Raw genomic sequence first — 21,299 nt, forward strand, 5'->3', positions numbered from 1 at the left:
CACCACCTTCTCCTCAAGTTATCACCACATCCTCACACATTCTCAACCGCAATGGCACCCAAGGTATATACTGCGTGCCCTATCGCCCATATCACTCGTCTAATGTGCTTGTAGCCCGCCTCAACTGCTTCCAAAGCTCCGGCTTCAACCGCTGGCAAGGCGCCAGCTAAGACAGACACCAAGGCTGCGAAGAAGACTGCCAGCAAGAGCAAGGCTGCAGCACCCGCCGATGGCGAGAAGAAGAAGCGCAAGAAGTCGAGAAAGGAGACTTACAGCTCGTATATCTACAAGGGTACGCGTCGGTTGGCTTATCTTGGACCATGACTCATCTCCTGACGCGTCATCTTTTGTGCAGTCTTGAAGCAGGTTCACCCCGACACTGGTATCTCCAACAAGGCAATGGCCATCCTCAACTCCTTCGTCAACGACATTTTTGAACGTGTTGCTACCGAGGCTTCTAGTGCGTTGTGATGCTGTTTCGCCGTCACGTACTCAATCTAATGTCTTATTTGCAGAGCTCGCCGCCTATTCTAAGAAATCAACCATCTCCTCCCGTGAAATCCAGACCAGTGTTCGTCTCATTCTTCCCGGTGAACTAGCCAAGCACGCCATTTCTGAGGGAACCAAATCTGTCACCAGTACGTGTCATATATCGTCTTCATCTATGATCATGTTCTCATGGTCTTGCGAACAGAATTCTCTGCCGGTGGCAAGTGAACGGGATTTGTATCCGTAGCCGGATGGTACTTTCATTTCACTTTTGCTTTGTATTCTAGTCATCTTATTCCACCATCCTGACGGGCTACGTACCATCTATATATTATAGAGCATATCTAGTCTTGTCGTACATTTGTAGCCCGGGCATTATATATATTTATACAGATGTATGGATGCACGTAAATAAGAGGGTAAATCAGAACCCTGTGAGTGTAAATCAGAACGCAAGACAGTAGTAAGCAACGCCGGTTATGCGTACCGTATTTGTTCCCAGCCTCCTTACGGTTGCGTCTGCCTTCCGCAATTTTCTCTTCCAGAACTTCTCTGTTCTCGTATGCCTCCTTGAGCATCGTTGACAGCTGATGTCTGGAGCGAGCAATACCGCTGAGCTTGGATGCCTAGAAAAAAGAAATTAAACAAGGAATAAATGCCAAACAGCGCGAGAAACTGACGTTGATGTTCATTTTCGGTTTCTCAGGAGCATCTCCAGCACCCTTCGTTATCGCCTTTCTCTCTTCTCTCTCCTTGATCTCCTTCTTGGCTCGCTCCATCTCCGTCTTAGCGTCGACGTCCTCCATGCCATCCTTCTCCATACCCTCAAAGCCTTTCGCAACACCCTTCTCCAAAGCCCGAACCTGGTCATTGTACTCCTTTTGCCACCTCTTCAGGAACTTTGCATAATACTCTGGCTCGTGCGCCTTCCATGTGCCTGAGGGAAGTTGGTAGTACCCAGGATATTCGTCGTTCATTGTCGGTTCTGGTGGTTCAAAAGTTGGAATGGCTGGTGCGGAAGATATGCTGATGGAGGATGACGAAGGGTCAGTGGGCTTGGGTGTAGAGGAGGAGGAGGCGCCTGAGTATATAATATAAGTAACGCATAAAAGCCATTTCGATAGCACTCCTCACCTAATGAAAAGAAATCCAAGGCAGGAGCAGGAGCAGCAGTCCGAGCAGCAGGCTTGGGTCTCTCTTCTTCCAATGATATGTTGGACCTCCCTTTTGCCAGCGACGGTGGCAGAAAGGGTATTGAAGGCCCTGGCCCTGGCGCTTCGCCCTCGCCCTCGTCGGCTGACGGTGCTGAAGGCAGATTGAAGGACAAAGCCTGACCCTTGCCGCCACCCAGGACTCGTTCTGTCGGAGCAGGTATGGGGTTTTTCTGTTTTGGCGCCGGAAGCATAGACATCAACGATGATGTCCCAGCACCAGACTCCAATCGAGGCTTCTTCGCGACAGGTTTGGATATCTCTTCTTCATCTCCGTCGTCTTTCACAGACTTGAGTGAGGGCAGAGCAATCGCGATTCGCTTCTTTGTCCTAGGAGGAGGTAGGGCAATGCTGGATGATGAGGTCGTTTTGGACTGAGGTTTCAATGACTGACTGATTATGCCACTCGAAGTCTGTGGTTTTGTCTCGGTTTCCCCATCGCTCTCACTGCCGCTGCCATAGTCTTCGAGTCCGAGCATAGAGTCAAGTGCAACTTTTTTGTAATAGCGGTAAGAAAGCGCAATGTAATGGCCGAGGTGAAGAAAGAACAAAGTCACGCGGTAGCCAAATAAATTATGCCAGTAAACAGAAAGAATCATATTTATGCAATGTGTAGAATAATCAAAACAGCTTCTTACTTAAAGATAGTCGCGTCTAGAGAGTGTGTGATAGCAATATCTAACAAGTATCCCATAATGTCCGATCCCTGTAGCATTGCCGATGATTTCCCAGTTCGAAAACGAGGTGAGTAATAACACAGTCCAAAATGATTATGCCTTCTAATGTCCGAATAGAAAAAAAAATAAACGTCGTGATCATGGTCGTGCTAAACATACCCATAAGCATCCGGAATCTCAGAGAGGTGCATCTCAAAAAAAAACTTACATAACTGTTCTTTACGGTAGAACCAGAAGTAACCAATGACAATTATCAATTGGCAGATCAGTGCTATCCAGAATATAGGTTCGGCCATGGGACTCCCTGTGTGATACGAATCAACACATAATCCGACTAGAAAGATTTGTTCAACAAACCTTTGAGACCCTCGTCAAAGTCCCACTTAGCAGCATCAGGGAACACGCTTCCAGGCCCAATACGATTTGGCGCAGTCGCTCGAGCGATCATGACACAAATCGAACCGATAATTTGAGAGAATGCCAGCGTGGCACAAACGTGCAGCCGTGAAAGTGTCTGGAGCAGGATCATACCGAGACCAACTCCCTGAACGGCATCTAAAACACCGAGCCACAACCACAGTGACAAACCAAGGTATGGTCCACCACTTCCCGCCCAAGGAATATAGAGCGCAAGCGAAGAAGTACCCCACATCATCTGACACCATTTGGGTGCACCGAGACCCACCGCGAACACAGGCAGAAGCCACGTATGTGTTTTACTGAAGTGCGTAAGGATGCCAAGAAGCGCTCCCCAAACACCAATGAAGAAAGCGATGACCAAGAGAAGAATCTGATATGTTGGAATAGGAACATCCCACAAGAAACTCCAGTTGCGTCCGTAAGGCTATACGAGGATAGACAGTTAAACATACATTGGATAGAAGTTGGACAGGCACTTACCCCACTGAGCCAGTAGTCTCGAAGGATTTCGGACGCAAGGAACCATATAACCAGTTTACGGCGGAACAAGGTTTTCAAGAAGTGAGGCACCTTGGGCGGTGTTTGACGATAGTACTCTGAAGAGGTGATGAGAAACCGAAAACATGCGAAACAATGCTCTACGACTCACCTGGAAGACCGTAAAGCATCAAATAAGCGAAGATGAAACTCATGAGGGCCAGCGGCCAGACGATGAGAACAATCCACCATGGCGGCGTATAATCGTCTGATTGACCAGTTAGGGAATGGCCCCAGTACCACAGTGCCGCCACCCAAATCTGCTGGGAACCTTGGACGATACATGCACGAAGAGTCCACACCTCCGTCGCAGCACCCGCTTCTTCACCAAAGTTGAGGCCAAAGAATAAGAAGGCGGCGGCCGAGGCGACGGCATAACACCAGGTCGCTGTGCTCGCAAGTGCTCTATGTGCAGGCTTGATTGAAGAAGAGACCGAAGGGAAACCGACCAATAGGAATGCAAGACCGAAGAAAATCCAAGGTGCGGACAGGACATATACAGATGGCTTCAGTCTGAACAGAGGATACCACACCGCAGATGCAGCAAGGAATACACCACCAAGGACATAAAGCTGAACATCGTCTTGCCAACTTCGACCAGTCAAAAGAGTGATCTGGAAGCTTGTTGCACTCAACATCTGCAAAAGCATTGAGAGGGTATACGATGCCATTGAAGAAGCATATCTCACCTGACCCGCAGCGATGACAATAGTATACAATGGCCAGCCCCATATTTCACGAGACATGGCGATCTGTAGCCCTGTCATGGGTATGATTTCAGGGGCGCCTGCATCGTTACGAAGGGGTCCATCATATTCAGAAGAAAAGGCTTGCGTGTTAGGCGCTAGCGGAAAAGGTCAGAGTAAGTCAAAAATTGGTGATTGTAAACGTACAATCAGGGCGAGAGTATATTGATGGAGAAGGTGTTCCCCAGACGGAATCACGCTGCGATGACCTGATACTGGCAGCACTGTCGAGTTTGTCCTTGCGAACTTTGCCAAAGAATGCTTCTTCGCTTTTGACGAGGAACTTCTCGATGGACAGTTCGTGCTCCGAGTTTTTAGCATTGAGGGCCTGCAGTTTTTGAACGAATTCCGAAGCGACTCCGCCATCAGCATCAGTGAACTAGAACTCAGTGTTAGGTCATTTTCATTAGACGAAAGAACAGTCATACCGAGGCGATGGCTTTGTTCAAAGGCGAGTTGGACTTTTCATCAACGATAGACGAGATCGATTCAACCGAAGACACGCGAGAGTGGGCGCCAAACGGACGATTGGGTGTGAGATTTTCATCCAAGAATGGATCTGGAGCATGGCGCTGGTCCCGGGCAATGGTGCGATTGGCCCTCTCGAGGAAATCGTTGTATCCTGGACCAGGCTCCAGTGTACTACCGCGCGAATGGCTGAAGTAGTCGTCATCTTGACCGCCGTCGGTAGTAATCGAATTGCGAGAGCCATCTGGAGGGAGTAACCGAGGTCCACCAGACGGTGTAAGAGTATCTTGACTCCATTGACCGGGAGAGCCAGGCGTATTGGCATGAGGACTGTCAAGCATGCTGTTTCGGTCCCACTCAGGCTGAGACGGGTAAGCCTGGTTGACAGGGTTCCAATCATCGGTATCTGCCATAGGACGAACACCAGCGCCATCACAATCAGACTCCCGCCAAGCATCACCGCCGGCGATAGCACGGCTGGTGGTGATGCTGCGCTTGTGGAAATCTTCCATTCGCTGACGCCATTCGACCACAGGGAAACGTTGGACGGCAGATCGGGCCCGGAGAACCGCGCGTTCTTCCTCGGTGGACTTCAGAGCCATTTTGATAGTTTTGGTCAACTGTGAGAGCATGTGTGCCGTTGAACTGGATTCTACAGGATACCACTATAACAAGAGAGATAGGTTAGTCGTCAATCGTTAATGAATGAAATGAATCACTAACCCAACCGGGCATTAAACCCAGACCTCCAAGACGACTTCCGACTCCGAGAGCACCTTTCCTACCAAATTCGACAGCTACAAGACCAAAAGGCTCATCACGCGAGGGAATCAGAGCAAAATCGGCACCACTGAACAGATAGGGAGGGAGCGCTGTGAACTCAGGCTTTGAGTAGACCCGATCCGGGAACATTTCCATCAGTCGCGCTAGCTTTTCGGCGGCGAATCGCCCATACAAGTCAATAACAGGACCAACAGCAATGAGCTGAATAGTGGGTCGTTTCTCCAACCTGTGTGAAAGTTTAAGTTGAGATGACTGTAGTTATGAGGGAAACTTACAAAGAAGGCATTACATCAGCAATGAGATCCACACCTTTTTGTTTGGACCAACGACCGACGAATACGAACAAGTCAGAATCGGGATCTTGTTTGATCCCAGCCCATTCTTGTGCTTGGCGCTTGTGTTCCGGGCGGGCGGCTTCTGCAACTTCGTCGATTTGAACGTCCTTGGCCTTTGTGGGAGCTTCGTCCAACGCTTCAATATCACTGGGATCAGGATTGGGCAAGGAATCGACATGCTTGAGCGTCCAAAGGGCAGGGTATCGGGCCCAACTGCGTTTACCATACTTGTCAGACACACCAGCCACACCAATACTTTTCTGGTGGACACTGATGAAGGAAGCGGCCGCATGCAGCAAGTTGAACGTGTTTCCGAACTGAACATATTTAGTGCAATGCTCCTTGCTGATATTGAATGCCGAGCAAACTTCCTTCATTTCTTCCTTGGTCCGAAGTGGCCAGAGACCCTGGAATTCGGCATTGTGAAGCGACAGACAACAGGGGAGGACCTTGGGTAGGAGATAGATGGGCGCCAAAGCACCATGGTAGTCGTTCACATGGTAGATATCGACAGTGGGATTGCGACGAACAGTAGCGGCAATAGCTTGGTTCCAAGTCGAATAGAAGATAGCGGAACTGAGATCGTCCATGCGAGCCGGATAAGGATCAGCTTTGGTCTGGGCGCGGAATACGGGACTATCAAGGATAACATATGTGATGTTGTCCAAAACGTGAGTCTCCACCTCAATGAGATAGGGCTCGCCGAAGATGATAACCTCGATGGGTTCGGCGGGATCTCCAGCTGGGTACTCCACGTCCTTGACTTTCGGCACGACCCAAATTAAGTCGACATCAGTCATTGCTTTACCCATAAGACTGGACATAACACCGAGACCACCGATCTTGACCTTGACCTTCCAGTCGATGATCTCGTACTCGAGAGTAGCGATAAGCACTTTCCGGCGCTTGTTCTTATCCTCAGGCCAAGCCTATAATCTCTCCGATGTGTTTGTGATGCCCGAAAATGCCTCCTCCCTTCTCTGGCATTCCTCCGTCTTTCAGGTCCGACTGGGATTTATTGCCCAAAACGCCCAGAATGGGGAAGTAGCTGTTAGTCTTCGCTTTCACGCCGTATTGATTGTGTTTGATACCGTAGAATGACCACATGAAAACGAGAACGGCGAGAGTACCGGTGATCAAGGGAATGGCAAGCAGTAGAGCGTACATGATAGCACCGACGGATGCTTGCCCACGTGGCTTCAGCCACCATCTCATGGTAGAGTCGTCAACAAGTAGCGACCAGGCAAGATGGGGAGATGGTGGAGCAGACATGTTCACGTAGTTGGGAGCAGCGGTATTTGGAGGAAGTCGGTCGAGAATGCCATCGCCATCAACATCTCCGTAGTAGTAGTCATCGAAACCCCAGACATTGAGCTGGACGTACGTCGGCCACTGAGCCATGATTTCCAGTTCCCAGTAGCCGTCATCATTCTGTTCCATCACGCTCGACAGACCGCTGTCGAAACCCCAAGTGTTGTAAGGGCCACGAGCGAGTAGCTGAGGAACGCGCCGACGAGCTCCGGACCAACCATAGTCTGCGTGAACTACAGCAGCCGTTGACATTGTGGCTCGACTCCAATCTAGATCACCATTAGTGACAGAAACAACATAGTAGGATTTCAGAGCGTACACTGCACAATGATATGATCGCCATCCCAAAACAAGTCAGAGTCCGTGAAGACGCCAGAGTCGATCGTCGTTGTATCCTCCCAGTCAGCCCAGCTTGTCCAGTTTTGACCAAAGTTCCACGAGTACCTGAACTTTTCGGCGCCGTAAGCTTTGTGAGTGAACGTGTACTTGCCGTCCGACTTGGTAAAGACGTCATCATTGTAGTCGTTCTCGGGGAAGACCATAACATTCTGAGAAGAGCCCTTCCTCAAAAGAAGATGATCTACGGCCTATCAAGAGTAACAGTAAGTCCCAAGCAGAACTAATTCTCAGTCAATACGGACGTTTGTGGAATTTCCATTACTGTCCTGAGGTTTATCGACAATGATTTCTAACACTCCGTCAGGGAAATTTGTCAAAGTCGCAGTCCATTCCCATGCAGATGTTGAACCACCTTGGATAACAGATGCGGGGGGGTTGGATACATTTTGGCAGTTGACGTTTGTGATCGACGGTGTGGAACCTTTGCCCGATGAAGACATATTGAGTGAGATCGCATTTGTGACTGAGTTGCAGTCCATAACAGTGTTGAATTCGATCGAAATGTCGACAGTGGTAGCGTTCGTCTGGCCATCCTCAGCCAACAAACGGTAGTCATGGCCTGGATTGAATGCGGTCATCGCGAGGGGTGGAGCAACCCACTGAGCTACAGGCACGAGTGCCTTGAACCCATAGGCGTCCATAGTAAGATTTGGAAGACAGCCATACCAAGGAGCTTTGCCATCGGCATAGTACGCTGAGCCGGAATCCTCCAAAGTGTATGTCTCGAACGGCGCAAACAAGTTACGTACCGTTGTACCGGACTGGAAAGGAGATGAAATCCATAACGACTCCTGGCAATCGTACTGCCAGGTCTTAGTCTCGTTTTCGTTGCTGTACAGCATCCAAACCTGGTCCGTAAAAGTTCCGGTAAGATTTTGGACACCTGAAATACCAGACCTGGAGATAGACCACAGGCCCATCTCAGTCACTGTGTTATTGGAACCGGGCCGCTCGATGAAGTGGGTCCAGTTGCCACGCTGCACGAGATTAAATCCGTCTTGCAATGCACCATATATCGTGCGCAGGTGGTTGAAGTGCGCGAACATCCGACGACTATCGGTCGTAGGATCGAAATGATCAAGGGCGTTCCAATCGTCATGGCACCCTACTAAGGCTTTATCCAGAGGCATGTTGAAGTACTGTTCAGAGCCAAGAGTGTAGCAACCGTGTCGCTTCCACGCTGTGTTGCTCGTCATGGCTTGACGCCTATAGGAAGTTGAGCCACAAGAATCATATATGAGAAGTTAAAACACTCACCCGTAGAGATAATTGGATGCACCGGTGTCGTACAAGTAGAAATTTTGCTCTTCACCATAGAAGTACTGAGGACAAAATGTTCAGACAGGGATTCTAGTCAATAGCCAAAATGAACCCACCAAAGGAATGCCGGGCATGACAAGGCTAGCGATGAAGGTGGCCAGAACACTACGCTCCCTACCATCGGCCAGACTATGCCAACGGAACACATCAAAATTGCTCGTTCCATACATGTGTCGGGGATCAACTTTCCCCGTTAATTGATTGATGAAGTCATTGTCAACGAACATCTGATTCCATGCGGTGATGAAGTTGATGTCCACATCGTAAGCGACGTTGAGGTTACCGTCCATACCCAAGAATCGAGTAAGAGAACGATAAATGGAATAGTGGAAGGCGACTGAATCCAGCCCATTGACGCCCTTGTCCCGAAGGAAGTATTCGTTGTCATCCGACGTAAGGTTGGCTGCGATCAAAAACCCGCCAGGAAGTTGCGTAGGAGTACGCCCACGTCCACTGAGCACAACTGTCAGATAGAAAATGGCTGAGAGCAGGAGCTTCTTACTAGTATAGGGAGCCGAAAGTGTCACCTCCGGTAACTTCACCCGGGACGAAAAAGTTTTTCTTACCAAGGTTGTACGCACAAGTACGCGCGCTGGAAGTCCACTCCGCTAGAGCGGCAACCGTAACCTGAGTAGCTTTATCGATACGGATGGCGTCAAAATCCAGGGCAGTGAGGGCCATGCAGGCGAAGTTTTGAAGCTTGGCCATAACCTCGGGCTTCCATTCACGGAGACGGTCCTGGACGGAGGCGAATTTGGACAATTGACGTTGCCAATCCGCGTGCACACCGAAAGCCTCCATGTCACCATTACTGATCAAAATCTGACTCCATGCAGCCATTCGTCTCGATGGTGACAATAGAACCATCATCGTCCCAAAACTTGGGCATTTCGCATGAATCATTCCGGGTGTTACTAATCTGTAAGTATCAAGTAGGTAAAAAAGCCAGGGCTGAGGTGATAAGTATCTTACACTAAAGTCCGCATATTCGGTAAAATTCCAAGGCATATAATTGGGATTTTTGTACACGGCATCGTATTCGTTCAGACTGAAAGGCGTACTGCTGTTCAAGTGACTGAAGCAAGGAATGAAACTCGGTCACGCTGTTGCAGTACAAGACAGTGGACTTACCCATCAAAGCCGATGAGATCCGACATGGTTCCTACGGTGAAATCGACCATCAAGTACATGTTATGGGCGTGTATGGTATCGATTGCATTCCTCCAATCATCGATAGTGCCCCAGTGAGGATCAAGGACGGTGAAGTCAAGCGGTGAGTAACCTATAGAATGTTAAGTGAAGAAGAACAGGGGGAAAGGTTAATAACACACTGTCGGCCTGCCACAACATGTTCAGAAAAGGCGTTCCAGAAATGAAAACGACCCGGATGCCCATGCCATAGAGGTAGTCCAACTTTGATAGAAGACCCTGGAGGTCGCCACCATATCTGAGCTGGGTTTCTCTCCAGTCGTTTTCGTACATGGTGCCAAAGTAATCATTATTGGAAGGATCGCCATCTGCGAACTTGTCCAGTAGAACGGTATAGACGGGAAGAGCCCGCCAATTTTCGGGAGAGGGTGTATAAGTGGTATTTGCTCGAGTCGCCTTGTACTCTGTCGGTTGGGTTGCATCCTGATTGACATTAATATTGTAGTCAGTGAGGTCGTCGCGATACGGCGAGGCGAGAACGAGGCCAGCGAGAGCCGATAAGGCGGTAATTGCGGTAAAAAGCCGCATGGTGGTGTGGGGACCGACCAGAGGGAGAGGGAAAGGGGTGAAAGAGGGAGGAGGGACGCGTATTAGAGGGAAAGATAGAATCTATACAGGGACGAACAGGATAAAGCCTGTCGCCAGGCAAAAGGCGAGCAACGATGATGGGAGAGAGTGACAGAGTCAGTCGGACAGCCAGACGTAGCAGCGTTCGAAAGATGGTCGGCGTTTTCCCTGTTCTGTTTATGTGGTCAATATTTATGCACCACAGCCACATTGCCACACCCTGGGAATTTCTCAAGGCACTCCCGGCCCTCCCGCAAGCCTCCTGTTTCTAGTGACAAGCATCCTCGCAAAGAAGCATCCTAAGGGGCCAGGAGCTACGACTCATTCTGATTTTTTTCTGCCTTGGATACTAAATATATTGTCACCGTATTTGCCTCCGAGACAGTCTTGGATCGCAGCAACTACGGAACAAAGGTAATTTGCCATGCGTTTCAGCTGTGCAAAAACACCCAAAAACACACACATCGGCCTGACCTCACCTTCACTGCCTTGCAGGGATGTCAGCATCCAAATGAATTTGTGCGCCAGGCCGCTTACGTGCCAGGATAAGAGCTGACAAAGATCTATTTCTGATCGGTTGTGACTGTCACTCGTAACGATTGCGGGACCGGCCCGATCCCGGTTGCCATGGCCAAATCGAGATGGCAATGCCGCTGACCAAGCAAACCCGCTTTCGCGTTCACGGCTTTACAGTGAAAAGCACCATTGTCCCCTCTGTGCATCGGGCCTGCGTCCAGCACAGAATTCATCAAACCTCTTCTTCTAACCACCACGTCGTTTCTGTTCTTTCTTCTTCGTATTAGCGTCGCCTTGTTCAGGTATTTCCCATATTTTTCTTCCTTTTTGTCTACTGACTATTATTGACAGCTTTCTTTATGCTCTCCGTACTCTTTTAAATCGTGGCTGTCTGCGTTGTATCACCACCTACTGACGTTGGAACTGTCTCTTTGTATCTCCGATACATCATCCAGTTCACTGTTTCACCACCTCACGCCTTGATTTCATCTCGACATGTCTGCACTAGCCGCTACCAATAATTTGTTCCATGTTCACGACAACTCCGCCGATCCGTCTTCCAAACCTTCTTCTCCATCTTCGCCCACATCTTCATTTCAGGCGCAACAGTCTGTTCCTCGGTCCCTAATGACCACAATAAGAGGGCAGAGCTCTCCCTTTCCCTCCACGCCGACTCTGAGCCACCCAAACGGTACCACGGAACCTACGCCAGGTGTCAGCTATAGCGACTATATCCGTACGTGGACCGATGCCCATGTTGCACGCTGGCTTGCGGATATTAAATGTGGCAGCCATGCCGCCACTTTCAAGGCAAATGATATCCGAGGTGACATTCTTCTGGAATTGGATCAGACAACACTTCAAGAAATGGGAGTGAGCAGTATTGGTGATAGGTTCAGGATACTGCACGCTGTGAAGGCACTGAGGCAGAAGGCCTCGACGAGATCTGTTGCTTCTCCTGTCCTGGAAACCAACAATAGATCGCGGTTGGTAACCGGTCTCGAGAATTCGACGACGGCCGCTATGCCGTCAGATCAATCCGCCTCTCCATTAACCGTGCGCAGGGGACTAGAGAGCGGCAGACCCCCACCTCTGTTACTGAACTCTAACCCCATTAGACACGATTTACCTCGGCTAATCCGCGACCAACAACCACCAGATTCAGCAAAACCCAATGTTCCTATACGTCCACTTCCTCAGCCAATCGCAGGCCCATCCAACACTACGCCTAGTAGTGCTCATCCAGGTTCAACCAGGTCTGGGTTACCCCCGCTTCCTCCTCCTCCTCGTGGGCAGCCACCTCTTCCACCTCCTGGACGTCCTCCTGTTCGACATTTCCAAGGTTCTCAATCAAATGGTCGGCGGACGCCCACCCAGACTGACAATGTGCCCACGTACGCGACACAACCTCTGCCGCCTGCTCCTCCAAACCAAGTCCTCCTCACACCTTCGCAAGGCTCGACCTGGTCAGGTTATCACCTTCCTGCTGATCCACGTCCCGGAAACCCCGGCGGTGGCAAAACACCACAAGCTACTTCACGTTCAACCTCACCACTTCCTCGTGCTGGAGGTCGCGGTACCAATACGCCCAACCCGGCTCATGGCAGGAATGGATCGATAGGTCTCAATTCCCCGGTCTCATCTAGCCCTGCTAGCAAGCAGCAGAGATTAGGTGGAGGTTCGGCGCATCCATATGCCACAAGCCAAGCCACTGCCCCAGGTTCAAACGCTTCCCAAACCGCAAATCTTTCACCCATCGCCGAAGGATTCGGAGCAGCAGGTACTTCACCTCCCACCTATACTGTCGGACGTGGGTCGTTTAACCCGAGTACCCCTTCACACACAAATGCACCTTCATTGGATGACTTGAGACGGAAATTGGTTAAAATAGCGCTTCCCGATGAGGGTCTCACTTATACTATTGATGTCGATAATTGCGCAGGCGGTGTTGAGGTTCTTGAAAAAGTCTTGAAGAAATTTGGCAAGCGTGGAGCACGCAATACGGATTCTGAAGGTGTGGATAGTGTACAAATGGAAGATGGCGGACTTAGCGTTGACGGCTGGGGCGCGTATCGAGATGATGGGACAGGGTAAATCGAGCCACGTTTTTGTTTTATCTAAATCACTGAATGCTTTATTCTAGGGCCGTTAGATGAGGCTGCACTGCTCTCATATTGCCATGCCTCACTTGACCATCCAGCCCGAGACAAGCCCTTATCATTGCGGAAAATTGCAAAGGCTCGTCGCGAGGATCGAAATAGTCCTCCTTCTCCACCCCATGGTCGTTTCCTCGGAGGTCAAACACCTAAGAGTACGAAACGAGCTAGCTCCATCAGTATTCTCAGTGGTTTGGGTGTTCGTGATCCTGAAAAGGCTCTGGAACCACCCTCTCCTACGCATTCTGGTTCAGGCAGGTCGAGTCCTGCCACTACGCATAGTGCGAAGAGACCATCTAAGTTGCGCAACTTCTTTGGACAACGACCTCCGAGCGAGCTTATTACGACCCACTTGACGGAATACTTCCCTTTCACAGAGAAGAAGGTCCTTGAGCGTACAGCAAGACACAGCATGATGCGAACGGGCACGATGCGTGACAGTGCCTCTTCTTATAATCCACCATTACCTTCTAGGTTTAGCAGCAGCACTCTTGCATCGCTTCCGCGGACCTCGGTTTCGGCTTCGAGGACTTCCTTGTCGTCTAATGCCGCCCCTCCTTTACCCGAAAAGCCATCTTCTGATAGTGGTAATACAACACCAGCTGAAGACATCCCTCGTGTATCTCTTTCTACTGAGGACGGTCGTTCTGTAAATCTTCATGATACTTCGGACAACACAAATGATCATCCGGAGCTTCTTCCTCCCATCCCGTTCCCAACGGAATCATTCTCGGAATCTCTGGAAAGTCTGACCGGAGCCAGCCGTCGTATGTCTAGAACATTGTCCACGGCGTCGCGAGCTTCTCGTCGGTTAAGTTACATGACCGAACTTCGAAGTAAGAAAGACCGTTCTGATACCGCAAGTCTCATGACGGTAGATGAGATCACAAAGGAAGTCGAAAGTAGAAGAAGAAATACTGGCATTTTCGATAGAAGAAGTTCGGAGGAACCTGACGGTTGGACTCAGGTTGAAAACGAGGATGGCGCCGATGACAACGATGAAGAACCTGACGAAGAACAATACACGGATAGTGAAGAAGACGGAATCGTGTCTGGTCCAGAGAGTCCTACCTTGGACGAAGATGATGACCACATTACAGGCGTAGCAATGCGCAAAGGCAAGTGAAATGTTCATATATGACAGAATGGCACGGCTAAACCTAGTGTCTTTTATCCATCCAGCGAATAAATGGATCAAAGGTGCGCTCATCGGTGCAGGATCCTTTGGGAAGGTCTATTTGGGCATGGACGCTTCAAATGGTCTTCTTATGGCAGTCAAACAAGTGGAGCTGCCAACTGGTTCGGCTCCCAATGAGGAACGCAAGAAAAATATGCTCAGTGCCTTGGAGCGCGAAATAGAACTGCTTCAAGATCTACAGCATGAAAATATCGTGCAGTACCTTTGTTAGTATCCTCGTCTGACGGAACTCGATTCGTTGCTGATATCTTTACGTTCAGATTCATCACTTGAAGATGACTGTCTCAACATCTTCTTGGAGTATGTGCCAGGAGGGTCGGTGACCGCGCTGCTGCGTAATTATGGTGCCTTCGAAGAGCCTTTGGTCAAGAACTTTGTCCGACAGATCCTTCAGGGTCTTAGCTATCTGCATGAGCGTGATATCATCCATCGTGACATTAAGGGTGCCAATATTCTCGTTGATAACAAGGGAGGCGTCAAGATATCAGACTTTGGCATATCGAAGAAAGTTGACGTCCGTGAGTATTTTCCCAAGCTTGAATGTCGGACATTAGATTGTTAACTTGATGAAAACAGAAGCGCTTGCTGGTAACAATCGTGTCCATCGACCATCACTGCAAGGATCGGTGTTTTGGATGGCGCCGGAGGTTGTCAAGCAGAGTGGGCATACACAGAAGGCTGATATCTGGAGTGTGGGCTGCCTTGTCGTCGAAATGCTTACCGGTGAACACCCATGGGCACAACTCACCCAAATGCAGGCCATATTCAAGGTACTACTTGTCATTCAAACATTTATTTGCATCATTAATTATCATTTATAGATTGGATCGTCAGCGAGGCCGGCTATCCCCTCTGACATATCTTCAGAAGCTCAAGACTTCTTGACGAAGACTTTCGAAATAGACCACGAGGCAAGGCCGGCTGCGGCTGAACTCTTGAAGCATCCTTGGATACATATTTCAAGCGCAACATGATATTTTCGAACCTTTTTTCCCCCTTTGGTGGTTTTATTTTTCGGAACACTTTGCGTTTTTACTTATATACTTTGTTTATTTTCGTTCACCTATGCTATCTTCGCTGTACTCGGGTAGAAAGGAAGTCACTGTACGATAACACATATATCTTGACAGATTTGAACATTTCAATCTTCCGCCTTGCGCTTTCTTTTAGATCCTGTTCCCGACACCGCTCTCGAACCTGGTCCCCAATTTTGAGGAGTCTCTTGATAGCGCACTAGCTTCACCTTTGACGAAGTTGTGACAGATTGTGGATGTCTTTTGAAGTTTGCCTCCGTTCTAAAGGATGTCAGTGACAATTGGTGATGGAATAGCTTGAACTGTACTTGGGTTCCTTGGCAAGTAATTTTCGAGCTGGAGATGTCTCCGAGACATTCTCTAACTTGACAGGATGCAATTTGACAAATGATCGGAATATATCATGGAGGTCCGCCCGTGTCGCTGTCGTTTTCAGAGATCCAGGCGTTGCATGAGACCTAGAAATTGAATAACCCGCATGCAACAGAGCAGAACTTCGGTTAGCACATGTTAGCTAAAACCCGCGTCTAACATGTTAATTTACAACGTACGCCACCTCATCTAATGACGGTGTTTGACAATGGAAAAAACTCGCCACCCTTGTCGGCGTGAAGTAGAACGGTGTGTGCAGCTCCTAGAACCCATAAGCATTTATTTCGCTCATTAGAGTTAGACCAACCTCCTTCGCAACGGTGAGCATTCCTTTCATTCGGGCGGACGTTCCGTACGAATCAGGGTTCCCCTCGACATGCTCCAACACCTTGGCAACAAAATCCGTGTCATGAATAGGCCCTGACCACATCGGACCTGCTATCTATATGCCAGATGATTAATCACGATAATCGCGTATATGAAAAACCCACTTACATGTAAAGCGGATTCACATTCTGGACATCTGTCGGAGACCACAGGACCAGGATGTGTCCTGAAATTATAATTGATATTTCCGGAGGCTTCGTGTTTCTTTTCAGTGACCCTACCCAATGGCTGCTCGTAGAATGATTGACACGACGTGCAAACGAAATAGGCAGATGTTTTCCTGCAACGACACTTATCGATATCCACTTCAAGTGCGACGAAGAAACGGGACCCACGTGAGTGCCTTTTTGACTCCAATTGCCGATGTATGCACCTTGATGAAAAGCCTCACATAAAAATCTATTGAGAGCGATAGCAACGGTTCAATATAACGGCCGTATCTTGAAGCGGAAGTTGAAACAGCGTGGAGCACAAGCCTTAGCGCCTGGATAAGCTAGTATTGAGCCGAGGATAACATTGATAGTTCCGCGCCTACAGCTTCGTGACAGTATTCTGCCTTGACAGGGATACCACCATAATTGGATAGGCTAGTAGGACATGTCAATGTGAAACGAGCGCGCACAATATTCATAATACCCAGATGCATACCATTTCTCAGGGTAGTTGTTAGTAGCAAGCACGGAGAGGTCCGTGCAAGTGACGCAAAGAAGACCTATAGTAAACCTTGTAAGTGATAGCAATGCCTAGGCACGGTCTAGATACTACTCACCACCGTCATTTACACTCTGAACGGCAGCATCGATGAAAGGAGCGGCGGTCCCATACGGATCAAGATCAACAACGTCCACACGTTGACGTTCCTCACGATGGTTATACATCAAAGTACTGTAAGATAATCAGCATCAAGCAGCATAGCCAAGTATGCCTTACCATGCATCCCCTTCGTTGATTCGTATCTTCCCATCACCCGTGCCTGGGAACTTCGAACCCATTGAATTCAACATTGCGTTTCATAGCAGCTGTTGCCGCACTAGACAGGTCATTCGCGATCACATATCTGCCCAAAACGTCTTAGGAATAATTTCATGGCTGTTGTGGGTTTCGAACTTTACAAGCGGTATCTCCTTGGCGTAACGGATAGAGCGAAGTCCCGTTGCAGACAATGCCTCAAGAATGACGGCTTTGTAAGGCTTGTATTGGGGCTTGCAAAGGCATAAGTGCTAATAGGATGGGGTCGTCGGAAATCTCTCACCTCCTTCTTCTCCGGAACGGAGTTGTCGCCTTTGGCCTCTTGTTCAGCCGGTTCCGTTGCTACTGAGGCCCCATTTTCAACTTGAGTCACATATCAGATACTGTAGTCAACAATGGCATTAATACCTGCTCACCTTTCTGCCGCTTCCTAGTATTAGCCTTATTAGCCTTCTTCTCTTGGGCCTGTTTCCATCGAGTTTCCTTCAATGAATTGAGTTCCTCGCTCCATGTTCTGATACATGCGACACTGAGGTCCCGATTGAACTCTTGGACAGGATTCAAGAACGCTTCGTTCGAGGAAAGCAGCAGATGAGAAGTATTTTCCGTGTGCAGGGTAAAGCCGTCTGGTACAACTAGAGAAGGGCCGGTCGACATGTTGAACCTCCTACGCACACGGTGCGAACAACAGTGAGCAAGACGGCGAAAGACAGTCAGAGGAATCGTCGTCGAAGTTGTAGGAAATTTTGTTACCAAAAGCGGCAAAATAGGGGCTATTGTGCTGTAGATTACATGGTAAAATAGATTGGATACAAGGTTGTGCGTAAAGGAGAGTGATTGTAGTCCACGATAGCTGATGCGATGCAAGAAAATGTACGAAGATGCGACACTTGTCCGTCCATGTAAAGTAAAGGTATAAGGAAAATCCGAATTAATATGCAAACTCCTCCGAAACGAGGTCAATGTAACCTCGTCTATCTCCCTTCCGCACCCGGGCAGGATTGATCTGATGGGAAATGGCTTTACGCACCATCGCACCGAAAGAGGTGGGTCCACAGCCTGCAGAACGATTCAGTATTAAACGATAGCGGAGCCAGAAGAACTCACAAGCAACAATTACAGACCCATTAGACCGTTCAACTTCATCTTTCAGAATCCGGTCTATTCTAGGTTTACCCGGGCGGGCATGCTCAGCTACAACAGCCATATCGCGCATCTCCGGTTCGTTCAAGTGTAGTCTTTGACCATAGGTATCTACATCTCCCTCTCTAGTGGGCGTTTCCAGGGTGTCTGCACTCAATGACATAATCGTTTCGGTTTCGTTAGAAGAGGGGGAAAGGGGGCTAAGAGTAGGTGTTGGCGGGCGGAGTGGAGAAGAGGCATGGACGTGAGAATCAGCGGAAAGGTATGAATGGCGACGATTATAGTCCTCCGAAGACAATGGCTTCGAGCTCGCCAGGTCTCCTTCGACTGTCGATTCTGACGACACGTTTCTTTTGTGAGTAGGCTTGTTCTCATGGGTAAGCAATCCATCGGTAGAATGTATTGACTGCCGCTGGAGACGAGCAAATTCATCGAGTTTCTCCTTCATGTGAATCGCGTGAGAGAACTTCCGCGTATGTGCCCGTCGGTCCTTCCCGACTTTCCGCACACGCCGATTAAGTTGAGCTTCTCCAGGAAGTGCCGTCTCGTTATCACCATCGAAGTTAGTCAGGTCGAGCGTGTAATCCTCGCGTCGTCTCACAGACATATCACCTACGTCGCCTTCATCACCAAACTCCCCGACATAGTAGCTGAGATCGACGTCCTCGCCTTCGCTTTCGGATTCGGCAGGCGAGGCGGGCCGGCGGTTGAAATGAGGCGCAGGGGGTATGAGTTCCGAATCGAGTTCAATTTTCGGCCGCGACGGTTGTCGACGAATTTGGGGTTGGAAATTAGTCACGAAAATGTCCACATCGAGACCGGGAGAAGGAATCATGGACATACACCGACGAAGGATCGACGCACACCATTGAATATGTCCTATTGTCAGGGGTGAACATGGTGGAAGAAATATATGATTTACAACATACCGTATTCTCGGATGAGCCACACAAATCTTACCCGTCTGGTGGCGAAACCTTTCCGCCCCCACCCACCAGCTCGCCCGCCAAGATGTTTACCATCCCGACCAGCCAAGCAAAGGCAGACATACTCAAGTATTGATAAGCCGAAGCTGACACCAGATCCAGCAACGAAGATGACAACAGTGGCGTTATCCTCCCAACGAGCACGTACGGCGCTCCCAAAGGGTCCGTCTATAAACATTCGCATAAGAACACCATTCTTTGGCATAACCGTTCCATTCGGGGGGTTTTCACCCGGTGGGTGGTTCTGACCCTGGCTCAGCAGCTTAAGGGTATAATCCCATAAATCTCTCGTCCACCCAGCTTTAGATCTAACGAGAAGAACGATGGCGCGACCCGAATTTGAAGGGGCCTGCTCATCGCATATAGATGCAACAGTGAAAGGATGACTGACAAGGCGTGAAACGGAAGGGACGTTGATCAAGAAGTGTTGGCCTGGAGCCCAGGAGAGAAATCCTGGAGATATGTATGTTAGACGCACTGTGGCTCCGGACAGAAGCTCAACATGCGCATAACCTGGGGGTGGAGAGTACCGCAACGCGCTGGTGGGTTCCATTAGCGAAAGACGAGAGTATTGGTCGGAAAGATAGGGTGATGGTGCTGGCGGAGGGTATCCTGAGTAAGACTCTGGGGATGGGTATGCAGACGGACGCAGCATTTGGCTTTCAGAGTCCACCGCCTTGTGTGCTGGTGAGGTTACGACGGTTGCTGGTGCCGAGGTGGTATCTCTACCAAAGAGGCCGTTCGTATAAAACCACCAAGTGCCACGCCATACACGCTCTGCGATCCAGATGGCTAAGGCAATCCAACACCACATGGCCACCGGAGGATGATGGAGGGCAGAAAATACCAAAGTAAGCGGCACGAAAGCGATATGGCCGATGTAGAAGGTCTCGTAGTGATGCTTCCGTATTGGATGAATCGAGAGAACTACGAGGAGTGTCATAAGAATAAAGGCCTACCGAATAATGAGTAGGTATTTAACAAAGATGGAGAAGAAACATACCGCCCACCCATATAAAAACTTTTCGTACTGCCAGGCATACACATACGCCTCTTTGCCGGTTAAGCTGCGGGTGTCTCTCAATAATTGGATGCTCCAAAACACGACATGAAGAATGGTTATGATGTATATGAGCCTGCCGGACCACCGGTGGAGCCAGGATAGCTTGTCAAAGTGTATCTGAGTCGTGAATGGAAGGGCGAAGATGGCGAAAGGTGGGGCCTTGAGGGCAAACAGGACACAGAGCGGGAGAAGGCAGAAAGCAATGATCCCTGCCCTACCGCCGGCTGTCCACCAAGCCTTGTATATAGTATACTGTGGCTGCCAACGGGTAAACTGGGAGACATCGTAGGAACGAGTTGATAATCCTGGATTGGTGACGTCAAAGAGACCGTCGGCAGGATTGATATAGTCCGGGCCGGCAAAACAGAGCAGGATTGCAACGATTGGGAGTAGGGCAAGGCACAGCAGCTGGCCGTTCGGCGGTAAGGATATAGGATACTGGTTCCGTTTGCGGGCAATCTTTCCTCTCCAGGTCCGTCTTCGTATTGCCCACTTAGCCCAGTAAGCGCCCAACGTGCCGCCACGGAACCGTGTAAGGTAGAGAAGGGTAAAAAGAAGGAAAACTACCGCGACGCAAAACCAGAATATATAGGCGTACCGGCGCGAGTTGTCACTCATCATGTGTATCACAAGGTACGCCGTGATCCACTGGACATCATTGGTGTACACAGGCGTGGTCGGATTGGGATCTACGGCCTGCAATGACGAGGACATGGTGGCGAGAGGTGCCCCGACTGGGATGGGCTCTGGATATTTAAAATATGAAGCGTAGCACCGGAGCTGCGGAGGGTGAGAAACGACGACGACAGCTGCGATTGACTGGCAAAGAGTTAGACTTGGAAAAGAAAGGAAACTGGCAGCGGCAGTACGGTCATGGATGTCTTAAATAAAGAAACCGGAAAGAGGGAGTGGATGGGCGTAATTGCTGCGTATTGCCTTAGTCTAAGATTAAAAGTTCCAGATTCTGCACGTGATCTCATCCCGCCGCGCCGCCCAAGCGAAG

The 21,299-nt window shown here is 49.4% G+C and overlaps 6 protein-coding genes across 6 annotated transcripts; 2 read left to right on the forward strand and 4 right to left on the reverse strand.

Annotated features, from left to right (window-relative positions):
* Positions 1–51: 51 nt before the first annotated feature.
* EV420DRAFT_1479014 (histone-fold-containing protein) lies at positions 52–717 on the forward strand (the record flags this gene model as incomplete). The annotated part of the gene is made up of 5 exons (XM_060469541.1): positions 52–63; positions 115–292; positions 356–460; positions 516–638; positions 695–717. The coding sequence occupies 5 exons, from the start codon at positions 52–54 to the stop codon at positions 715–717; spliced, it is 441 nt and encodes a 146-aa protein (XP_060331956.1).
* On the reverse strand, positions 697–2,407 carry EV420DRAFT_288222 (mitotic checkpoint regulator, MAD2B-interacting-domain-containing protein). The gene is made up of 4 exons (XM_060481548.1): positions 1,624–2,407; positions 1,170–1,570; positions 977–1,115; positions 697–921 (listed from the first exon to the last, which is right to left on the reverse strand). The coding sequence occupies exons 1-4, from the start codon at positions 2,297–2,299 to the stop codon at positions 914–916; spliced, it is 1,224 nt and encodes a 407-aa protein (XP_060331957.1). The 5' UTR covers positions 2,300–2,407; the 3' UTR covers positions 697–913.
* Positions 2,265–10,627, reverse strand: EV420DRAFT_1537561 (modular protein with glycoside hydrolase family 13 and glycosyltransferase family 5 domains). The gene is made up of 19 exons (XM_060472951.1): positions 10,028–10,627; positions 9,828–9,978; positions 9,669–9,771; positions 9,199–9,518; positions 8,753–9,149; positions 8,634–8,698; positions 7,619–8,582; positions 7,297–7,564; positions 6,696–7,246; positions 5,607–6,595; positions 5,272–5,557; positions 4,509–5,213; positions 4,228–4,459; positions 4,024–4,178; positions 3,447–3,972; positions 3,278–3,393; positions 2,735–3,221; positions 2,586–2,681; positions 2,265–2,526 (listed from the first exon to the last, which is right to left on the reverse strand). The coding sequence occupies exons 1-19, from the start codon at positions 10,431–10,433 to the stop codon at positions 2,516–2,518; spliced, it is 6,828 nt and encodes a 2,275-aa protein (XP_060331958.1). The 5' UTR covers positions 10,434–10,627; the 3' UTR covers positions 2,265–2,515.
* Positions 10,628–11,615: 988 nt separating this feature from the next.
* EV420DRAFT_1620275 (ste11-like protein) lies at positions 11,616–15,316 on the forward strand (the record flags this gene model as incomplete). Its single annotated transcript, XM_060475558.1, has 10 exons — positions 11,616–12,174; positions 12,235–13,040; positions 13,066–13,078; positions 13,132–13,911; positions 13,945–13,954; positions 13,982–14,199; positions 14,327–14,548; positions 14,603–14,860; positions 14,919–15,112; positions 15,164–15,316. The coding sequence occupies 10 exons, from the start codon at positions 11,616–11,618 to the stop codon at positions 15,314–15,316; spliced, it is 3,213 nt and encodes a 1,070-aa protein (XP_060331959.1).
* A 167-nt stretch (positions 15,317–15,483) lies between these two features.
* On the reverse strand, positions 15,484–17,761 carry EV420DRAFT_1620276 (tRNA methyltransferase; the record flags this gene model as incomplete). The annotated part of the gene is made up of 14 exons (XM_060475559.1): positions 15,484–15,637; positions 15,685–15,870; positions 15,928–16,010; positions 16,056–16,190; positions 16,244–16,415; positions 16,471–16,619; positions 16,671–16,722; positions 16,784–16,847; positions 16,905–17,020; positions 17,066–17,115; positions 17,138–17,192; positions 17,243–17,337; positions 17,388–17,467; positions 17,521–17,761. 14 exons carry the CDS (start codon positions 17,759–17,761, stop codon positions 15,484–15,486), a joined length of 1,632 nt encoding a protein of 543 aa, XP_060331960.1.
* Positions 17,762–17,853: 92 nt separating this feature from the next.
* EV420DRAFT_288392 (uncharacterized protein) lies at positions 17,854–21,172 on the reverse strand. The gene is made up of 4 exons (XM_060481549.1): positions 20,237–21,172; positions 19,177–20,188; positions 18,212–19,126; positions 17,854–18,163 (listed from the first exon to the last, which is right to left on the reverse strand). The coding sequence occupies exons 1-4, from the start codon at positions 21,008–21,010 to the stop codon at positions 18,036–18,038; spliced, it is 2,829 nt and encodes a 942-aa protein (XP_060331961.1). The 5' UTR covers positions 21,011–21,172; the 3' UTR covers positions 17,854–18,035.
* Between the last annotated feature and the right edge of the window lie 127 nt (positions 21,173–21,299).

This window comes from Desarmillaria tabescens (genome assembly GCF_030435595.1).
Source record: "Desarmillaria tabescens strain CCBAS 213 chromosome Unknown EV420scaffold_14, whole genome shotgun sequence".
In the NCBI taxonomy this organism is placed as follows: Eukaryota; Fungi; Basidiomycota; class Agaricomycetes; order Agaricales; family Physalacriaceae; genus Desarmillaria; species Desarmillaria tabescens.

What these genes read in the sequence shown, in the direction of transcription:
- EV420DRAFT_288222 (XM_060481548.1), bottom strand. Translation starts at nt 2,299, where the DNA reads ATGATTCTTTCTGTTTACTGGCATAATTTATTTGGCTACCGCGTGACT. An exon ending in CTTGGATTTCTTTTCATTAG is followed by an intron (nt 1,571 to 1,623) that starts GTGAGGAGTGCT and finishes TTATATACTCAG; the next exon opens with GCGCCTCCTCCTCCTCTACA. An exon ending in AACCGAAAATGAACATCAAC is followed by an intron (nt 1,116 to 1,169) that starts GTCAGTTTCTCG and finishes TCTTTTTTCTAG; the next exon opens with GCATCCAAGCTCAGCGGTAT.
- EV420DRAFT_288392 (XM_060481549.1), bottom strand. Translation starts at nt 21,010, where the DNA reads ATGTCCTCGTCATTGCAGGCCGTAGATCCCAATCCGACCACGCCTGTG. An exon ending in GTGGCTCATCCGAGAATACG is followed by an intron (nt 19,127 to 19,176) that starts GTATGTTGTAAA and finishes CCCTGACAATAG; the next exon opens with GACATATTCAATGGTGTGCG. An exon ending in TGGGTCTGTAATTGTTGCTT is followed by an intron (nt 18,164 to 18,211) that starts GTGAGTTCTTCT and finishes ATCGTTCTGCAG; the next exon opens with GCTGTGGACCCACCTCTTTC.
- EV420DRAFT_1537561 (XM_060472951.1), bottom strand. Translation starts at nt 10,433, where the DNA reads ATGCGGCTTTTTACCGCAATTACCGCCTTATCGGCTCTCGCTGGCCTC. An exon ending in GTAATGGAAATTCCACAAAC is followed by an intron (nt 7,565 to 7,618) that starts GTCCGTATTGAC and finishes TACTCTTGATAG; the next exon opens with GCCGTAGATCATCTTCTTTT. An exon ending in AATATACTCTCGCCCTGATT is followed by an intron (nt 4,179 to 4,227) that starts GTACGTTTACAA and finishes CTTTTCCGCTAG; the next exon opens with CGCCTAACACGCAAGCCTTT.